The sequence below is a fragment of the Hypomesus nipponensis genome, chromosome 4, assembly GCF_054491055.1.
Source record: "Hypomesus nipponensis isolate SF chromosome 4, ASM5449105v1, whole genome shotgun sequence".
Taxonomy (NCBI): Eukaryota; Metazoa; Chordata; class Actinopteri; order Osmeriformes; family Osmeridae; genus Hypomesus; species Hypomesus nipponensis.
In genome coordinates, this window is record NC_140364.1 from 12,173,476 (window position 1) to 12,190,629 (window position 17,154).

Sequence of the window (17,154 nt, forward strand, 5' to 3'; positions counted from 1 at the left end):
GATGCTCTTCCATTGTCGGGTAGTCATACCTGTCCCCCTCACCAGAGTGTAGAGTTCACCTGACACCCAGCTCCTGTGTGTATGTGTGTGAGACAGTGTGTGTGTGTGTGACAGTGTGTGTGTGTGTGTGCACCTCACCAGCCCTCTCTACCCACCTTTGTGTATTTCCCCTGGTGTCTCCTCTCTGTTTAGGCAATAGACACCACACCGATTTCACATCAGACTCTTGTGCCCACTCACTAGTCTGTGCAGGTGTGTTAGTGTGTGCACGCTTGTGTGTTTAGTCTGTTCACCGCTGACTGTCGGGCAGTCTGTCCCTCACAGTGGATGTCACACACTGACTGTGTCTCTCACCGTCTCGTCTGTTTGTGGTCTGTAGCAGGACAGACCGACTGACACGAGATTCCTTCCTCAAAGGCAGGAATGATCTCAACAACGTACTGTCTTTTCTAAAGTTACCTTCAAATTGTGTTTGTACCCATTTTAAGCCTGCATAGCCAAATAAGAGAGGTGTGTATGTGTGCACGCGTGTGAGTGTGTGTGTCGGAGGGCATGTGCGTTTGTGAGGGTGTGAGTGTGTGTGTGAGTGTGTGTGTGTGTGAAGCCTACAGAGGCTGCACTACTCTGTGTTTGCTGTTACCCATCCTGTTTTTATACATTTGCATTTTTTAAGGCTGAGTTTCTGTCATTGGCTGAGTGAGCGAGAGGAGGCAGACCCTCCATGCCACAGCCCTGTCACTAATCTGCCACTCTGTTCCAAATAAAAGACCTGATTGGGTAAACTTTGTTTCTCTGTGATTTCATTGGCTGTGTGATAACTAATGTGCATATCCTGCAAAAACAAATGTTGCTAAAAAGGCACTTTCTCATATACACTGGTACTATACTATAATATACTTTTAAATCTATGATAACTCGTTTTATTTTAAATATGTAAAAGCTACCATAAAAACTTTATTGAGTGGACTTTCCAACATATTTAGTTTCTCTTTCACAGTGAGCATGGGGACACATTCAACTTAATATTAAATGGTTCCAAAGTCCATCAAAGCTTGAACTGGAACTCAAATAAAAAGTCCCCTGTTCCATTAAGATTCAACTAATGAATTCAATTTAATAAGTATTAAGTTAGATAAGATTTGCCTGGAGGTCACATCCCAGTCCAGTCCATCCACCCCAGAGCACTCTGAGGAGATAGAGAGAGGGGGAAGGGAACAGGGATTAGGAAGAGAGAGAGACACACACAGAGAGAGAGAGAGAGAGGGGGAGAGAGAGAGAGAGAGAGAGAGAAAGAGAACAGGATCGAAGGCCAGGGAAGGAGGCGAAGAAAAGAAGAAGGCTTTTGAAAAATAAAGGGGAGAGAGCCTAAAGGTTTGGCAGCTCTGCTGGCTTTCATTCCTCCCCCCATCTACTTGGATTCCCCACCAGACCTGGTGGAAAATCAAACAAGGAACTGACTAAAACATTGATGCATGTAATCGAAGGAAGGAAGCAGTACTAAAATGCCTGAGGGTCATATTGTCATTTCTGCCTACCCCTGTTGAACTGTAAAGATTGGAGAATAGATATGGTACAAAAATACCCTTGTTGTTGAAGGAAAGAGATAATACATGAATGCTTTAATGTCGCTGTGTTTCAGGAGAAAGTTATTAAGTTATGATACATGTATATTATATGGCAGTGTTTAGTTACATATTATGTTTAGCGATGTGAATAATATGAAACTGATACAGAGATTAATTTGAGTGAGGTGTGACAACTGGTTAAACAAGGTAGTAGGAGAGAATTCCAACTGATTAGCGCACCGTCTGGTGGATAATACTCGTAACTACATCAGTCAATGTCTGACTGGGTCAGAAACATTAAACGAATTTTTTTGTATTTTCTTTCACAACCCAAATGTTCTTGTATATGTACATATCATGATATTATCTAGACGTACATGTACATCAATTCAAAGTTCACGTGCGACCGTACAATTTGAAACTGCTAATAGGCTACATTTAGTTTTTACAAATCTCCAGATGTTTCTGGTTTGGAATTCTGATTGGCCTACTGACCCTCTCATCTTCACGTGATGATCAACTTCACAGCGAGCTAATTTTGTCAATCAATCAGACTACCTATGCCTTTAGTCTGAATAATTCGTTTTCTTTTCCTAATAACACGGTCACTTAATGGCATGTCTATTACCACTATGGACATTTAATTTAATTTGTGATTCGTGATGGATGAAAGCCGTGAGCCAGTCGGTGATTTCGGTAAGGAGGAAATCTACGTATTATTTCGGAGCAAATTGAATAATTGGTTTACTGTTCGAGACAAAAGACACAATTGCTTTATTATACTAACGCTAATTGGTTTGATGCATACGTCAACCTGGAAGTGTTTGTAAAATATGTTTTCGTATTGTCATTGAAACTTTTGAAAGCAAGAGATTTCCAAACTGTTGACCCAAACTGGTCAAAGTGTGGTTATTTTTTTAAAGCAAATTGAGCTAGGTAATTAGCTAACAGGTGAGCTAACGTCGACTTCATACAACTAATCAAATGACACTACTGAAGAGCCACGAGCCCCTCAGGAACAAACGTTGTCAACCTCAAAATGCCGTTATAGTCATATACGTCTAATATTGAGGCGGCAGTAAATAAACAAACTTTACACAAACGTCAATTGTTAAGACATATTAGCCTACATCAAAACATTGATGCGAAAATCTTAAAATGCTACAATTGAAATTCTTTGATTAGCAGTCTCGTCTCTGTGTGTGGCTGGGGAATAAGTGTGTGTCACCTCGTACACGTTGTGCCCTTGTACAGACTGCCCTAGCCTACTGTGTGAGGAGCTGGAAGGCGTGGAGGAAAATAGCCACGGAGACAACAAGACTCAGGATGAGGAGGATGGAGAGAGAGGGGGAGAGAGGGAGAGAGAGGGTGTGAGAGAGAGGACTGAGAGGGAGTGGGGAGGAAGAGAGAAGCAGAGAGGGGGAGACGTTGTCAGGGGAGAGGGAGATGAGACAGACGCAGGAGTGGAAGTGGACGAAGGAGAGGGACAACTTGGGGAGGAAGAGGAGGAGAAGGAAGGGGAGGAAGAAACAAATGGAGTGACCATTGATGAAGGGGGCGTACATGGAGGGCATGAGGGAATGGAGGAGGGAACGGTGGAGAGGAGCGAGGGAGGTGAGAGTGACGCATGTGAGGCCGCTGTCACTGAGAAAGGAGAGGAGGAGGACATGCTAGATTTCCAGAAGGGAGACGAACAGATGGACGGCAAAGCCAAGACTTTCTGGATCGACAGCGAGGGCGGTGACGTCAAGGAAGTGACGTGGTGTGGCGTGGACAGGGATGGCGGCGAAACAGAGAGAAAATTCGATGACGAAATACTGCTGGAACTGACCTCGGTGAATCCCGAAGGCCTGGCCGAGTCCTCCGCCGTCGTTGGACCAAGCTGTGACCTATCAGACTCTGGCTACCTGAGCTGTGAGCCAGGGCTCTACTGCCCTCCTGGCCCGCTTCTCTATCCCCCAACACCCCAGCCCCAGCCCAGCCCCTCTGGCACCAGCCCCCCCCCCAGCTCCCACCCTGACCTCCCCCCTCCTCCACCCCCTCAGCACCTGCAGGTGAGCGCAAGGGAAACGAGGGGCGCTCATCTCAATGTTCCCGCTTTCAAACTGTCGCCCCTGAGAGTCCTTGTGTCTTCCGCTCAGGTGAAGGTGACTCAGGTGTACGCCACCCGCCACTCCGTTCACTTCCGAGCGAGGAGGAGGCGGGGCCAGGCGCCGCCCTTCCCCATGTTGCCGGTGGTGACTGTTGCCGAGCCTACGGACCCGGCCCTGGCCCCGCAGCCCAAGAAGAAAACACGCACGCTCTACAGCATGGGTGAGGACAGTGTGTGTGTGTGTGTGTGTGTGTGTGTACGTTTGCATGAATTTGTGTTGATCTTCTGAATGATGTGTGTGTGTGTGTGTAGATCAGCTAGAGCAGTTGGAGAGTATGTTTCAGGAGGAACACTATCCAGATGCAGAGAAGAGGAAAGAGATTGCCGCCACAGTGTGTGTCACCCCTCAAAGGATAATGGTTAGTACAGCTCTCCTCTCCTGGGGGACTGAGGCCAAGAGATCAGGGAGAACTGACAGAATCGCCCAGACAGGTTGAGGAGGAGGTCGCTGTCAGCCTGTTTCACTTTGTCAATATGTCTCTCTCTCTCTCTCTCTCTCTCTCTCTCTCTCTCTCTCTCTCTCTCTCTCTCTCTCTCTCTCTCTCTCTCTCTCTCTCTCTCTCTCTCTCTCTCTCTCTCTCTCTCTCTCTCTCTCTCTCTCTCTCTCTCTCTCTCTCTCTCTCTCTCTCTCTCTCTCTCTCTCTCTCTCTCTCTCTCTCTCTCTCTCTCTCTCTCTCTCTCTCTCTCTCTCTCTGTATCTCCACCTCTCTCTCTCTCTCTTTCTCCCTCTCTGTCTCTCTCTCTCCCTCTCTCTGTCTCTCTCTCTCTGTCTCTCCACCTCTCTCTCTCCCTCTCTCTCTCTCCCTCTCTGTCTCTCTCTCTCTGTCTCTCTCTCTCTTCCCCCCCAGGTGTGGTTTCAGAACCGGAGGGCTAAGTGGAGGAAGTTAGAGCGTTCCTCCTCTGCCAAACCAGAACACAAACAGAGCCGTAAACACCGCGGCAGCCCCCGCACCGGCCACTACCCGCTTCTGGCCCCGCTGGACCCTCTCACCAGGTCAGGGTCCCCGGGGGGGCTGAGCCACAGGGGCTGGACCCAGGTCAGTTGTTGTTCTGGGTTCTGGTTTAGGTCCTGAGCGTGATGCTTCTCTTTTGTAGGGGTGCAACGTTTTCCGGAAACATCGCACCTGCACCTCCTCCCCCTGCAGCCCCCCTACCCAGCCCCCCCTGCAGCCTGCCCTCCTACAGTGCCCTGCTAGCCAGCCTACAGAGTCCTGCAGGTACCCCTCACACTCATGATTACCATTCAAAACTTGGATAAAGGATCATGTGGATTATTGTTTTGGCTCATTTCCCTCTGTTGTCTCTGTGTTTGTGTGTGTGTGTGTAGGGAGAGGGGCAGGTCCAGCGGGGCATCAGTCTGTGCCACAGGGGGGGCACGGAGCGTCAGTGGAGACCTGCCCCCCTCCCATGGTGAGCCCGCCCCCTCTACGGCGGGCCAGCCTGCCTCTCTTCGGCAACTACAACCCCCTGAACACTGCGGCCCCCCTCCACAACCCCCCTGCCCCCGCCCCCGCGTCCTCGTCCTTCTTCCTGGACATGCTGGAGGGCAGCTCCTCCCTCCCCCACCCCGACCCCCCCGCTCGAGAACCCCAGGGGCTCAGCCTACAGACAGAGTCTGGGTCAGTACGGCACAGTAACACAAAATGATTACCATCATAATATCACTGGGTTAGCTTGCGAACCGCAAACAGGGGAGTTAATGTCAAGCGATGACAGTTCTGGTGAGCTGGTTGGAGGGTCTCACTGACGATGCCTCTGTATGCAACACACAGTTTTTCTAGAAATGACCAGTAGTGTTACACCCAGAATGACCTGTGTCATACTGTGTATGTGACACCGAAATCACGTTGAGTTTAACTTTGTCATAAAGTGATGTGTTTTTCTCATCCTCAGCTCTCTGTTTGACTATGGGGAGTCCCTGGGCCATCAGAGTGGCTCTTTATCCTACCAGCTCCAGCCCTCCTACCAGGCCCAGAACCACAGCCAGGCCCACAGCCAGAACCACAGCCAGGCCCAGGCCCAGGCCTCTCTCCCTCGCCTGGCCTACCTCAACCCCTCCCCCTACCTCCCTCCCAATCCTTCAGAGTCCAACCCCACCTCCTACCTCACCTTTGGGTCAGGTGGAGGAGGCGGGGTGGTGACATATGGCGGCGGAGGCCCCGCCTACTTCCAGTCCCAGAGTGGAGGCCAGATCGTGCTGCAGTCTGGACCACACGGTGAGTCGCCGAGAGACAGCCCTCTCCGATCGAGACACTTAGAAAGACATGCCTCTGGTTTTACTCTGTGTGTGTGTGTTGTGTGTGTGTTTGTGTGTGTGTCTCTAGGGGGAATTGCAGCATACCAGACCTACCCGTGGGCTGAGGTGTACAGCCAGCCAGGCATGTTCCAGCGAGCTTCGCGTCCTCAGTACACAAGCAGAGACCACGTAACAGCCACCACCACCTCCTCCTCCTCCTCCTACCCCTACACGGCCTCCGTTCCTAATCTGCTGCCCCACCGAACCTACCCCAGAGGCGGGCACGGCCCCTCACACCCCCAGAGACCCACCGCCTCCGCCATGTCCGCCCCGCGGCCCCCGTTCTCCAGAGCCGACAGCGCCCTACCCAAAGCGGGCCCGCCTCTGGTTCCTCACGTGAGCCCCGCCCTCCCCGAGCCCCCCCTGGAGCCCCCCTGCCTGAAGGAGGAGTACGACAGCCCGAGGGAGGTCCACAGCCATTTCCAGTGTGACTTCTCCCCCATCCACTTTTGACTGTGTGTTTTTTTTGTTGAGACTCCTCTTCGATCTTTGAGATTTTTTCACTGGTTTTCCTAAAGGTTCCGGAATCAAATTTATGTGTGTTTGGTTGTTCGTGTTCTACTTGTGTGTGTGTCTTTGGTTTTTGCATATTGGAGAGTAAAAGTAGTATTCATGTTTTTGTTTCGTTCACAGGGTTTAGATTACAAGGTTATTTGTTTAGATGACAGAAAAATACCGTTTTATTTCCTCTTAAGCCATTTAAGGGTTGATGACCGTGTTTGGCCACCAGAGGGTGCCATTTTCCGTGTAAGAGATCACAATGTTGAACATTACAGTATTTTGCCTCCCTCAAAGGATGTGTTTGTCCGTGTGTCTGTTAAGTAGCAATCCAAACAACATCTCAGTTTCTCCATCTCCCTTCTTCTCCTCTTATCAAAAATGTTTGGTGTCCAGTTTGCTTTGAGTTTGATTTGACCTTGAGGGAATTTAATAATTGACGAGAGGGCTGGCTGGGTGATTATATGGCGAGGGATGGGGGGGGGGGGAGGGGAGAAAGGAATACATATGTATGAGATGAGGAGGGTGCTATGTGAACTGTAGATGAGGAGGGTGTTGATGGAGGTGGGAGAGGGCTTGGTCTAAGGAGGATGGGGGAGGGGAGGAATGTGTTTATATCTGGTGTTAACACAGAGACCATGGTTATGTAACTTCTGTATTTGGTTTTTTTAATGAACCTCTCTCTTCCTGCTCACTTGCTACCAAGCTGTTGCTGTTGGCAGGAGAGGTGATGTAGAACCTCCCCACACACACACACACACACACACACTAATTCTGGATACAAAATAAAAAAATGCACTTGTGTTCACACACTTTCCTTCATATCAGAAGGAGAGAGGCCCGCGGACCTGCACAGGAGCTCTGTTCATTTCTGGATCCGTCACAACAGCACGTTTAGCCTTGGTTTGTCTCAGCTCTGTAGGCATCTGTGTGTGTGTGTGCGTGTGTGTGTGTGTGTGTGCGTGCGTGTGTGCGTGTGTGTGAAAGCATAGAGAAAAGGCACAGGCTGTGTGATGGAGAAGGCTTTCGTATAGGTTTGTGATACAGTATGTACAGACGTGTGTGTGTGTGTGTGTGTGTGTGTGTGTGTGTGTGTGTGTGTGTGTGTGTGTGTGTGTGTGTGTGTGTGTGTGTGTGTGTGTGTGTGTGTGTGTGTGTGTGTGTGTGTGTGTGTGTGTGTGTGTGTGTGTGTGTGTGCGTGCGTGCGTGTGTGTGTGTGGGATGGCCTCTGTCCTCCTCGTTCCCACCATCTAAATATTTACTTGGTATTCTGAGATGCAAAAAGGGAACGTGTTTCAATATTTATGGATGTGGTCAAACACGAAATCCTTACAGTCTTTCTTAACCCGCCTCTCTCACACACACATACACACTCAGAAAGAAGGTAGATGAAGAAATCTTTTCATTACATAAACACAGTCTGGCTGCTGTGGGAGCCCATTATGTATGACTTGTTCTGTTTTCATTGCGTAGATTTTTTGTCAAGGCTATAAATGAAAGAAATGTATCATTGGAGATACGGGGGAAGAGGTAATGACGAGAGAAACAAAAGAACTGTGGTGGGGAAAAGAGGAAGTCAAAAGGAGATGAGTGGAAGGGGCCTGTGCTAGACATTGGAGAGTAATAGTTCTTTCAAAACAAGTTGCTAAATTGTAGACAGGGTTAGAGTTGTGAACCTGAGATACCTGCACGTATTGTAGTCCCCTACTTGCTAATATTGTCGGGCATAGCTAGTTCCATGAGTGTGTTCTTCCAATGTTGGAAACCATTCCTAGAGATGGCATCCAGGAATATTGCCTTGCTTTCATCTGTCGCCCTGTTGTAAAACACACACACACAGACGTACACGCACACAAACACACCCCCTCTGTTGACTTTGCTGTGTGTTGAGTAGGAAGTCTGTCTGGGCAGTTACTGTACTGCTTCACCTCACATTCCCCCTCCACTCCCCCCCTCAATCAGGGCTTGTTCAGGTGGGGGGGGGGGGTGTGTGCTCAAGGGGAGGGCGAGGGGGGGCACCAAGGAATGTGGGGTTGGGTTAGGTGGGGTGGGAGACGTCTGGAGGAAAACAGGGGTCTCTGTTCTGTGTTCCGTGTTAGGGAGAGATGGGGAGAATATTTGGATGAGAGTGTGTGTTCTGTTTTAATGTCTTGACTAGTGGGGACCAGAGCTGGCCTGACCGTTACCGAGTGAAGCAGGGTGGGAAGAAGAGAAAGACAGGCACAGAAGCAGACCGACACAACGTTAAACCACAAAATTAGTATAATGGGCTTAAACATCGCAGTGGAAATGTGGTGCTTTCCTAAGAGAAGAGAGAGGAAGAGAAGGACACATTGCACAGTGTTGTAACAAGCCTCCGTAGAGAGAGACAGAGAACAACCTGTACTGTATGCAGGTAATCGTACAATTTGACACACACGCACACACACTCACACACACACTCACACACACACTCACACACGTGCGCTAGAAGGCCAACCTCTCTCTCATTCTCTCATCCTCTCACCCTGATGGTCTGACACAGGGGACAGAGATCCCACAGTCAATCAGACTAAGTCTGTTAGATGTTGCATTCCATAAACACACTGTGAAACATCTGTGCGTGCGCACACACACACGCACACACATCTATGGCCAGAGTAGCAGGAACACTGTATGCTGTGTATGGTGGGCTCGCTTCCACTTCCCGACCATAAATGTGTGTTTGCTATACGAGGGAACACCGGAGAAAAGAGGAATTCATGTTGGTGTTTATTTGAGCTTTTTGCCAAATCCAACCTGGGGTGGTGCTGGCCCGCACCCTGTGCTAAGCCCCATGAGGTCCTGTACCCCCAACCTCACACACACACACACACACACTGCCATGGTACATGTGTATACCCCACACACACACACTCACTTGGCCACTTAAACACATACAGAACATACACACACACACACACATACACATATCCACACACATTGCATATACTGAATGCAGACTCCACAAACACACACCACACATACACACTTGCCCACTCCAACACGTATAGAACATTTATACACCTTTTACACTCAAATATACCCGTCCATCCTACTTACATCAAGGTGTGTTTGTTTTTCCCTGCCCACCATTTAAGGTCCTCCCAAAGCAGGTATTTCCCTACACACACACACACACACACACACACACACACTCCACGCACACACCACGGGGGTATAGAGGGGGGCTGTCTGTGGGCAAGTGTGAAGCAGTTGCATTGATAACCTGCAGTTGGGAGAGAGAGAGTCTCACTTTGTGGCCGTCCCTCCGTGGTCCTCTTCTCCTCCTGCCCTGACACCCAGTCTCCCTCACCCGGAGTCTCCCTCACCCAGAGTCTCCCTCACCCAGAGTCTCCCTCACCCGGGCTCCTGTCTGGGACTGCGTCTGGTCGTCCGCTTGCTCACTCGACCCTCCACTCCGCTCCTCCACTCCGCTCCTCTTCCCTCGGTCGTCATGACGCGCTCACCGCCGTTATTCCTGCTTCTGCTTGGACTCATGGGAGCTCACGCCACCGTGGACGTCCGCACCGCCGCCGCCATGGGTAAGATCTGGTCTGGTCTGGTCTGGTCTGGTCTGGTCTGGTCTGGTCTGATCTGGTCTGATCTGGTCTGGTCTGATCTGGTCTGATCTGGTCTGATCCTGACCTTCAGATCTGACCTTTAACTTCTAAAGTCTTTTAAGATCGCTAAGATTAAGATCGCTAAGATTGACTCTCGGTCAAAAGTGTATTACTGATGCTTTTGAAGATCGTGCTGTGGACGTACTGTCCAAGACTTCTTTCCTGTCTTAACCCCTGGGGTGAATACAGTTGAGTTATGTTAAGGGAATGCCAACGAACCTCTGAGTTTGACACCGAACTCGGATAGCGTAAACCTGCAGGCTCAGACTTCCAACAGGTTCCTGTGGTCCATGTTGACCCTCCAGCTTCTGTGTAGGGGTGCTGTGCGAGGGAGCAGTGTGGATCCGCCTCAAGGGTCTCCAGAGCTGGATTTAACTTGATTAACCTCACCTGGAGGATTTAAAAAAATATTTTTTCGTTTTAGGTGATACTGGGTGTCCATAGGGGGTTGAGAACTGTTTTGTGGAAAGATAATGTGGGATTAATGGACGCTGTGTGGACTGGATTGATATGAGACTTTAAATTGTAATTTGACGATGCATTTTATCCTTGTGTTGCTTGGCATACATGTGAATATGGTTTTCAGGTCTGTGTGTTGGGTATAGGGTGTGCAGATGCAGTGTGTGTGGGTGGTATACAGTGTGTGTATGTTCAGTGTTGGATGGAGGAGGGGGGGGGGAGTGAGATATGGATTGAGGGAGGGAGAGAGGTGAAGGGAGAGAAGGGAGATCAGTGATGTTTAATACCCGTGTATTTCAGGGATCCTACAATTCCTTAAATGTCAAATCAATATTTCTATCATTCTTGATCTCTTTAGCTGAAGTTATGATTGGATTGAATGGTAATTTCGGTGGATATTTATTCTGTAGACATGAGTTTTGGGGGTGTGATTCCCTAATCTCTATATCCTTGCATTGCTTTACCTCTCTTTTTTGTCTTTTTCTATCTTTCTCTCACATACCCTCTCTCTCTCTTTCTCTCTTACTCTCTCTTTCACACACACACCAGAGGAATGTTGGCAGGCAGATACACACACAGCTATAAGTGCTTCGTGACCTTAAACTGAACAAACTGGTTGATTGATCTTTTGATCTGTTTCATGCGTATCTTCCTCATTCCTTTTTGAAACATGCTGTCCATTCCTCCTCTCATCAACCGTTTCCTCCATCCCCGTGGTCTGCTACGTTCTACCATCCTCCTCCTCTCTCTCTTCCATAACCTCCCACATCTCCCTCTGCATCTCACCATCCCTACAAGCCCCTCCCCCCTCCTCTCAAGCCCCTCCCCCTCGTCTCTAGCTCTCCACCCACGGCTCACTTCCCTCCCTCCCTCCCTCCTCTCCTCTCTCTACACTCAGTCCAGACGGACGCACAATGTGAAGTTTGTTTCCTTCAACAGTTTGCCCATAAAAAACACAACTTCATGATTGATTGCCATGAAATGGACTCCCTTCATCCACTCATCCTAAAATAAACATTCTATTCAGATGAGGGAACAATCATCTCAATTGTAATTCTTGGATCATTATATATATAAATATCCAATTATATTTAATAATTGTTCCTGATGGTTCTCTCTGCCTGTGTAGCGGCTGGACTGTGCAACACCCGTCCCACAGACCTGATCTTCATCGTGGACAGCAGTCGCAGTGTGCGCCCGTCAGAATTCGAGCAGGTCAAAGTGTTCCTGGCCAAGGTCATCGAGGGCCTTGATGTGGGCCCTGACGCCACTCGGGTGGGAGTGGTCAACTACGCCAGCCGTGTCAAGAACGAGGTGTGTGTGGTTGGGTGTGTGTGGTTTTGTGTGTGTGGTTGGGTGTGTGTGGTTGGGTGTGTGTGGTTTTGTGTGTGTGTGTGCATCAACTCTGTTTGAGGTTCAGGCCACCGTGTGTACTGAACCAACATCAGGATTCAGTTTGGAACTAATATGGCAGCAGGTTCATCTGACCACAGCTGTGATCCAGACCACCTGATGTGTTGCTGCAGGTCTCTCTGAAGACTCACCGCACCAAGGCGGGCCTGGTGAAGGCTGTGACCAAGATCGAACCCCTCTCCACTGGAACCATGACCGGCCTGGCCATCCAGTTTGCCTTGAACGTCGCCTTCAGTGAGGCTGAAGGGGCGCGGGTGAAATCCCCAGACATCAGCAAGGTCTGACGCTCACACACACACACACACACCCGCACACACAACACACTCACCATAAACCTTGGGCTCCCTTATTAATGCATATCCACCATCCTCCCTGCTCTATCTCCCCCCCTCCCCCCTACCCCTCCACCCCCAACAGGTTGCCATCATTGTGACAGACGGCCGCCCCCAGGATAACGTGCGCGAGGTGGCGGTGCGCGCTCGCGAGGCAGGCATCGAGCTGTTTGCCATCGGCGTGGGCCGCGTGGACATGAACACGCTGAAGCAGATGGCCAGCGAGCCGCTCGACGACCACGTGGACTACGTGGAGAGCTACGGCTTCATCGAGAAACTCACCAAGAAGTTCCAGGAGGCTTTCTGTGGTAAGAAAGACAGGATGGAATGAAAAGAGGAGTGGAGGAGGGAGGGAGGGAGGGAGGGAGGGAGGGAGGGAGGGAGGGAGGGAGGGAGGGAGGGAGGGAGGGAGGGAGGGAGGGAGGGAGGGAGGGAGGGAGGGAGGGAGGGAGGGAGGGAGGGAGGGAGGGAGGGAGGGAGGGAGGGAGGGGGAAGAGGGAGTGGAGAGGGAGGATAAAGTTTAGCCTGTGTAGCTCGGTTAAACTCACTCCTCAAGTATGTAACAGGCCACCCGCGTCAATAAATGGCTAGCCTTTTGTTGGCGTAGCTGGTAGTGGTCGCGCTTGGGATGCCAGAGGTGGCAGGTTCGATCCCAGCAAGGGACGAACATCTGCCAAGTGTGCCTCTGATGGAGCAAGACCATGTCTGTTACATAAAATAAAAAAAATTAAAAAATGGTGCTATAATACACACGAGGAGTACACAACCGCTACGAAAGCAGAGTAAGTTATCAAGATTACTTCCACTTCACCAAGATCCGCTCCTTCACCAAAGGAGCTGGCCTGTTGGGCTTTGCACCCATGGTAAGGTTCAGGGGCTGCATTTCATTTCAAAACATTGTTCCCTGCCCTTCTGTTCTGTTTTATGACACCATGCACATCTAACATGTTCTGTTTGGAGAACCAAAGGGAGAGAACAACTTTTTGGAATGAAATGCAGCCTAGCTTTTCAGCGTCCCTTTCTGTATTTGGGTGCGACTGAAGCGCCTGTGATTAGTGTTTCCTTAGGGTTGATTCAAAAGTATTTTCCAATCAGTGAAGCTCCTTAAAAAGCGGAGCCTCCAGCACTTTGACTGGCACCTACTTACAGCCAATCATGTTGCAGGGATTCCCAAAGGGGTGGAGCTGCACGTGCACAGGTTTGGGTTGTTATTGGACGAGCCTGTACCATAATTTGGAATCTAATTGGATTGGTACAGATTACTTCAATACTTCCCACCCTGTCAAGTTTAATGGTCCACTGTACCCTAATATAAAATCAAAATACATTATTTTGAAGATCATCAACTCAATAAATCACAGTGGATCATTAAAATATTACATTTTCCTCAGTTTTCAAACTGACATAGTTTTATTCTCATCCCCTAACCCCTCACCACCCGACTGTGTGTGTGTGTGCGTGTGTGTGTGTGTGCGTGTGTGTGATGTGATTCTGTGTGTTTTTGCTTTTCGTGTGTGAATGCGTGTGCGTGTTTTTGCTTCTGTGTGTGTGTATCTCTGCATGCGAACCACAGTGTCGGACCTGTGTGCCACTGGAGATCATGACTGTGCGCAGGTATGCATCAGCAGTCCTGGATCATTCAAGTGCGCCTGTAAAGATGGCTTCACCCTAATGGCCGATGGGCGCAGCTGCAGTGGTGAGTGTGTGTATGTCAGTGTGTGTGTAGGAGAGAGAGACAGAGAGAGAGAGAGAGAGAGAGAGAGAGAGAGAGAGAGAGAGAGAGAGAGAGAGAGAGAGAGAGACAGAGACAGAGACAGAGAGAGAGAGAGAGAGAGAGAGAGAGAGAGAGAGAGAGAGAGAGAGAGAGAGAGAGAGAGAGAGAGAGAGAGAGAGAGATGAAGGTTGCGTTCTGTATCTGTGAGTGGGATGTGTGTGCTGGGTTTGTGTCTGTGTCTGTTCCTAACACCATCCTTCACGCCTCCCTCCCTCCATCCCGCCTAAGCCTGCAGCAACGCTGCTACAGACGTGGTGTTCCTCATCGACGGCTCCAAGAGCGTGCGGCCGGAGAACTTTGAGCTGGTGAAGAAGTTCATCAACCAGATCGTTGACAAACTGGACGTGTCGGAGACCAAGGCCCACGTGGGGCTGGTGCAGTACTCGAGCGCTGTCAAACAGGTGGGTCAGCGTGTGTGTTTGCCTACGTTTGCGTTTGAGCGTTTGTTTTATAGACAACCTCACACACGCACCCTTTTATCATATTTTTTTGTCTTCAGGAGTTCCCCCTCGGTCGCTACAACAACAAGAAGGACCTGAAGGATGCTGTGAAGAAGATGGCCTACATGGAGCGTGGGACCATGACCGGGCAGGCCCTGCGCTTCCTGACCGACAGCAGCTTCACGCCGTCCCAGGGGGCACGGCCCGGGGTCACCAAGGTGGGCATTGTCTTCACCGACGGCAGGAGCCAGGACTATATCGGAGAAGCCGCCCGCAAGGCCAAGGAAAATGGTAAAAGGGGGAGATGGAAGGAGGCTAGGGGTGTGTGCTAAAGGAGGGAAGTGGGGTTTTGGGTGTATAAGTGTACTGGGAGCTCTCAGTGAGAACTTTGAAGGTCAAAAGAGTACCTGCTGGTCAATCGAGTACCTGAGTAACTGACTGTTTTTAATCTAGGTTATAAACAAGTGAGGGGGGGAAAAAAAACCCTGAATGTACCTCCTGTTTGGTGCTTGTTTCAGGCTTCAAGATGTACGCCGTGGGAGTTGGCAATGCAGTTGAGGATGAGCTGAGAGAGATCGCCTCAGAGCCCACTGGGGAACACTACTTCTACACCGCCGACTTCAAAGCCATGACCCAGATCGCCAAGAAGCTGCAGATCAACATCTGTCAAGGTCCCACACACATACTCCCACACACATTCCCTCACGCATACACCCAGGACCGGTCTTTCCTACAGGCGACATAGGCAGCCGCCTAGGGCGGCATGAAGATACATAAACACACCTCTCTCATACTTATTGTGTTTCCAGATGTACCACAAAGGTTTTTCAGTGCCGTGCCTTATTCTGAGGCGGTTCTTCTGTTCCACAGAGGAAGACCCATGTGAATGTGACTCCCTTGTAAAGTTCCAGAAAAAAGTAGAAGATGCCCTGCAGGTGCTAACGAAAAAACATATCCTTCAACTGTCGAGTGCTTCAGGATGTGTGATTGGTGAGAAGGGGGGATCTGCGTGTGAGTGTTTGTGATTGGTTAAGATTGTTGTGAATGTCCTTGGAAGGTTCTGTCTTCTGTTTGTGGATTCCTTGACTGTGATTTCACTGGAGACCGTGTCCAAGAGGATCGCTGCGCTGGAGAACAAAATCGTCTGAGGACTCACACACATCCTTCGTCAATAACGCCCCCCCCCCCTTTCTCCACACACACACACACATACACACGCACACACTATTTACTTCCTGTACATTACAGAAAATGAGTCTGTGAGAACCTGGACCCCTGTTCCTTTCCCCTCCTTCCCCCTGCCCTCTTTATCTCCGCCTCTGTCCGTCTCAGCTTGTCCATCACTGGTCTCTTTGGAGACGAAGCACTTGTCGCCATGTTGACTGGGGAGAGATCCTTGGTTTGTGTGTGCTCCTGAAAGTCTTCTCCCATTGGCAGCCTCTGTGTGTGTTAATAAAAGTCTTCCCTCATAGGGAATCGGTGATTGTACACTGAAGGGTCCTCACTAAGGCAGCTTGCGTGTACTGTAAAGTCTTCCTCCATCGACAGCTTGCGTGTGCGCACTGAAAAGTCTTCCCCTATTGGCGGCTTCTGTGTGTGCACTATAAAGTCTTCCTTGAAGAGAGTTTGTGTCCTGTCATACCCCAATAGAGTATCACACCTTTACATTTTGATCTGTTTTGTCTCCTCTCTCTATCTCTCCTTCCTCCCTTGCTTATACCTTCCCTATTTTTCCAAAACACAAAAGTATCTTTCATTTTATATGGAATATATATATAAAGGTAATTTAATATAAGACTGGTCTTGAAGATACATGTGTTCATGCTTTTTTATTTTCCTAAATAAAGATGATTCAGGAAGTAAACATTGCGAGATCATAAAACTGCAATTATAAACAACATGTGTGAGGGGATATGCTGCACTCACCAAAACATACAACCATACAACCAGGGCTAGAAATGATGGCTTGGTTGAGCTAGAGCTACACCAAGAACTGGGAGTCAGATGGCTGAGCGGTGAGGGAGTCGGGCTGGTAATCAGAAGGTTGCCGGATCGATTCCCCGCTGTACAAAATGACGTTGTGTCCTTAGGCAAGGCACTACTTGCCTCGGGGGGAATGTCCCTGTACTTACTGTAAGTCGCTCTGGATACGAGCGTCTGCTAAATAACTAAATGTAAATGTAAATGTAAGAACTGTGTTAGGCCCACCATGAAACAAGCAAGCAAATTGTGTATTCTATCGTGTCTGTATTCACATAGAAATTCAGACATTGATGTGAGCCCCACGACTGTATGGATTACTTAAATAGTGTTGTAAATAACCTCATGTAAGGATGTCAAAATGCAAAAACAAGAATTTACATTTTGGGACAGTCAAATTTAGTTTGGGACAGTTAATTTTACACTTTTGGAGTGTACTGGGACAGTGAGGAAAAATTGAGTTGCAAGCCCTTCATATAACCATGGTCCATTCAAGCACACTCACAAGATCAGACTGTTGGAGATAGTTACTTCCGGTTTAATGATCCACGAACCTTTAAAAAGCTTCCTCTTTTGCATCGTATGTCACGACACAAAAAGTTAT

The 17,154-nt window shown here is 49.2% G+C and overlaps 2 protein-coding genes across 2 annotated transcripts; both read left to right on the plus strand.

Moving 5' to 3' along the window:
- The first annotated feature begins 3,093 nt into the window (after positions 1 to 3,093).
- Positions 3,094 to 6,810, plus strand: nobox (NOBOX oogenesis homeobox). Its single transcript, XM_084696008.1, has 8 exons — positions 3,094 to 3,556; positions 3,707 to 3,878; positions 3,970 to 4,076; positions 4,566 to 4,711; positions 4,813 to 4,934; positions 5,045 to 5,336; positions 5,611 to 5,933; positions 6,042 to 6,810. The coding sequence occupies exons 1-8, from the start codon at positions 3,146 to 3,148 to the stop codon at positions 6,464 to 6,466; spliced, it is 1,998 nt and encodes a 665-aa protein (XP_084552134.1). The 5' UTR covers positions 3,094 to 3,145; the 3' UTR covers positions 6,467 to 6,810.
- A 2,994-nt stretch (positions 6,811 to 9,804) lies between these two features.
- On the plus strand, positions 9,805 to 16,364 carry matn1 (matrilin 1). The gene is made up of 10 exons (XM_084696701.1): positions 9,805 to 10,074; positions 11,741 to 11,925; positions 12,138 to 12,302; positions 12,442 to 12,664; positions 13,930 to 14,052; positions 14,359 to 14,531; positions 14,630 to 14,861; positions 15,089 to 15,241; positions 15,441 to 15,519; positions 15,667 to 16,364. The coding sequence occupies exons 1-10, from the start codon at positions 9,987 to 9,989 to the stop codon at positions 15,716 to 15,718; spliced, it is 1,473 nt and encodes a 490-aa protein (XP_084552827.1). The 5' UTR covers positions 9,805 to 9,986; the 3' UTR covers positions 15,719 to 16,364.
- Positions 16,365 to 17,154: the final 790 nt, after the last annotated feature.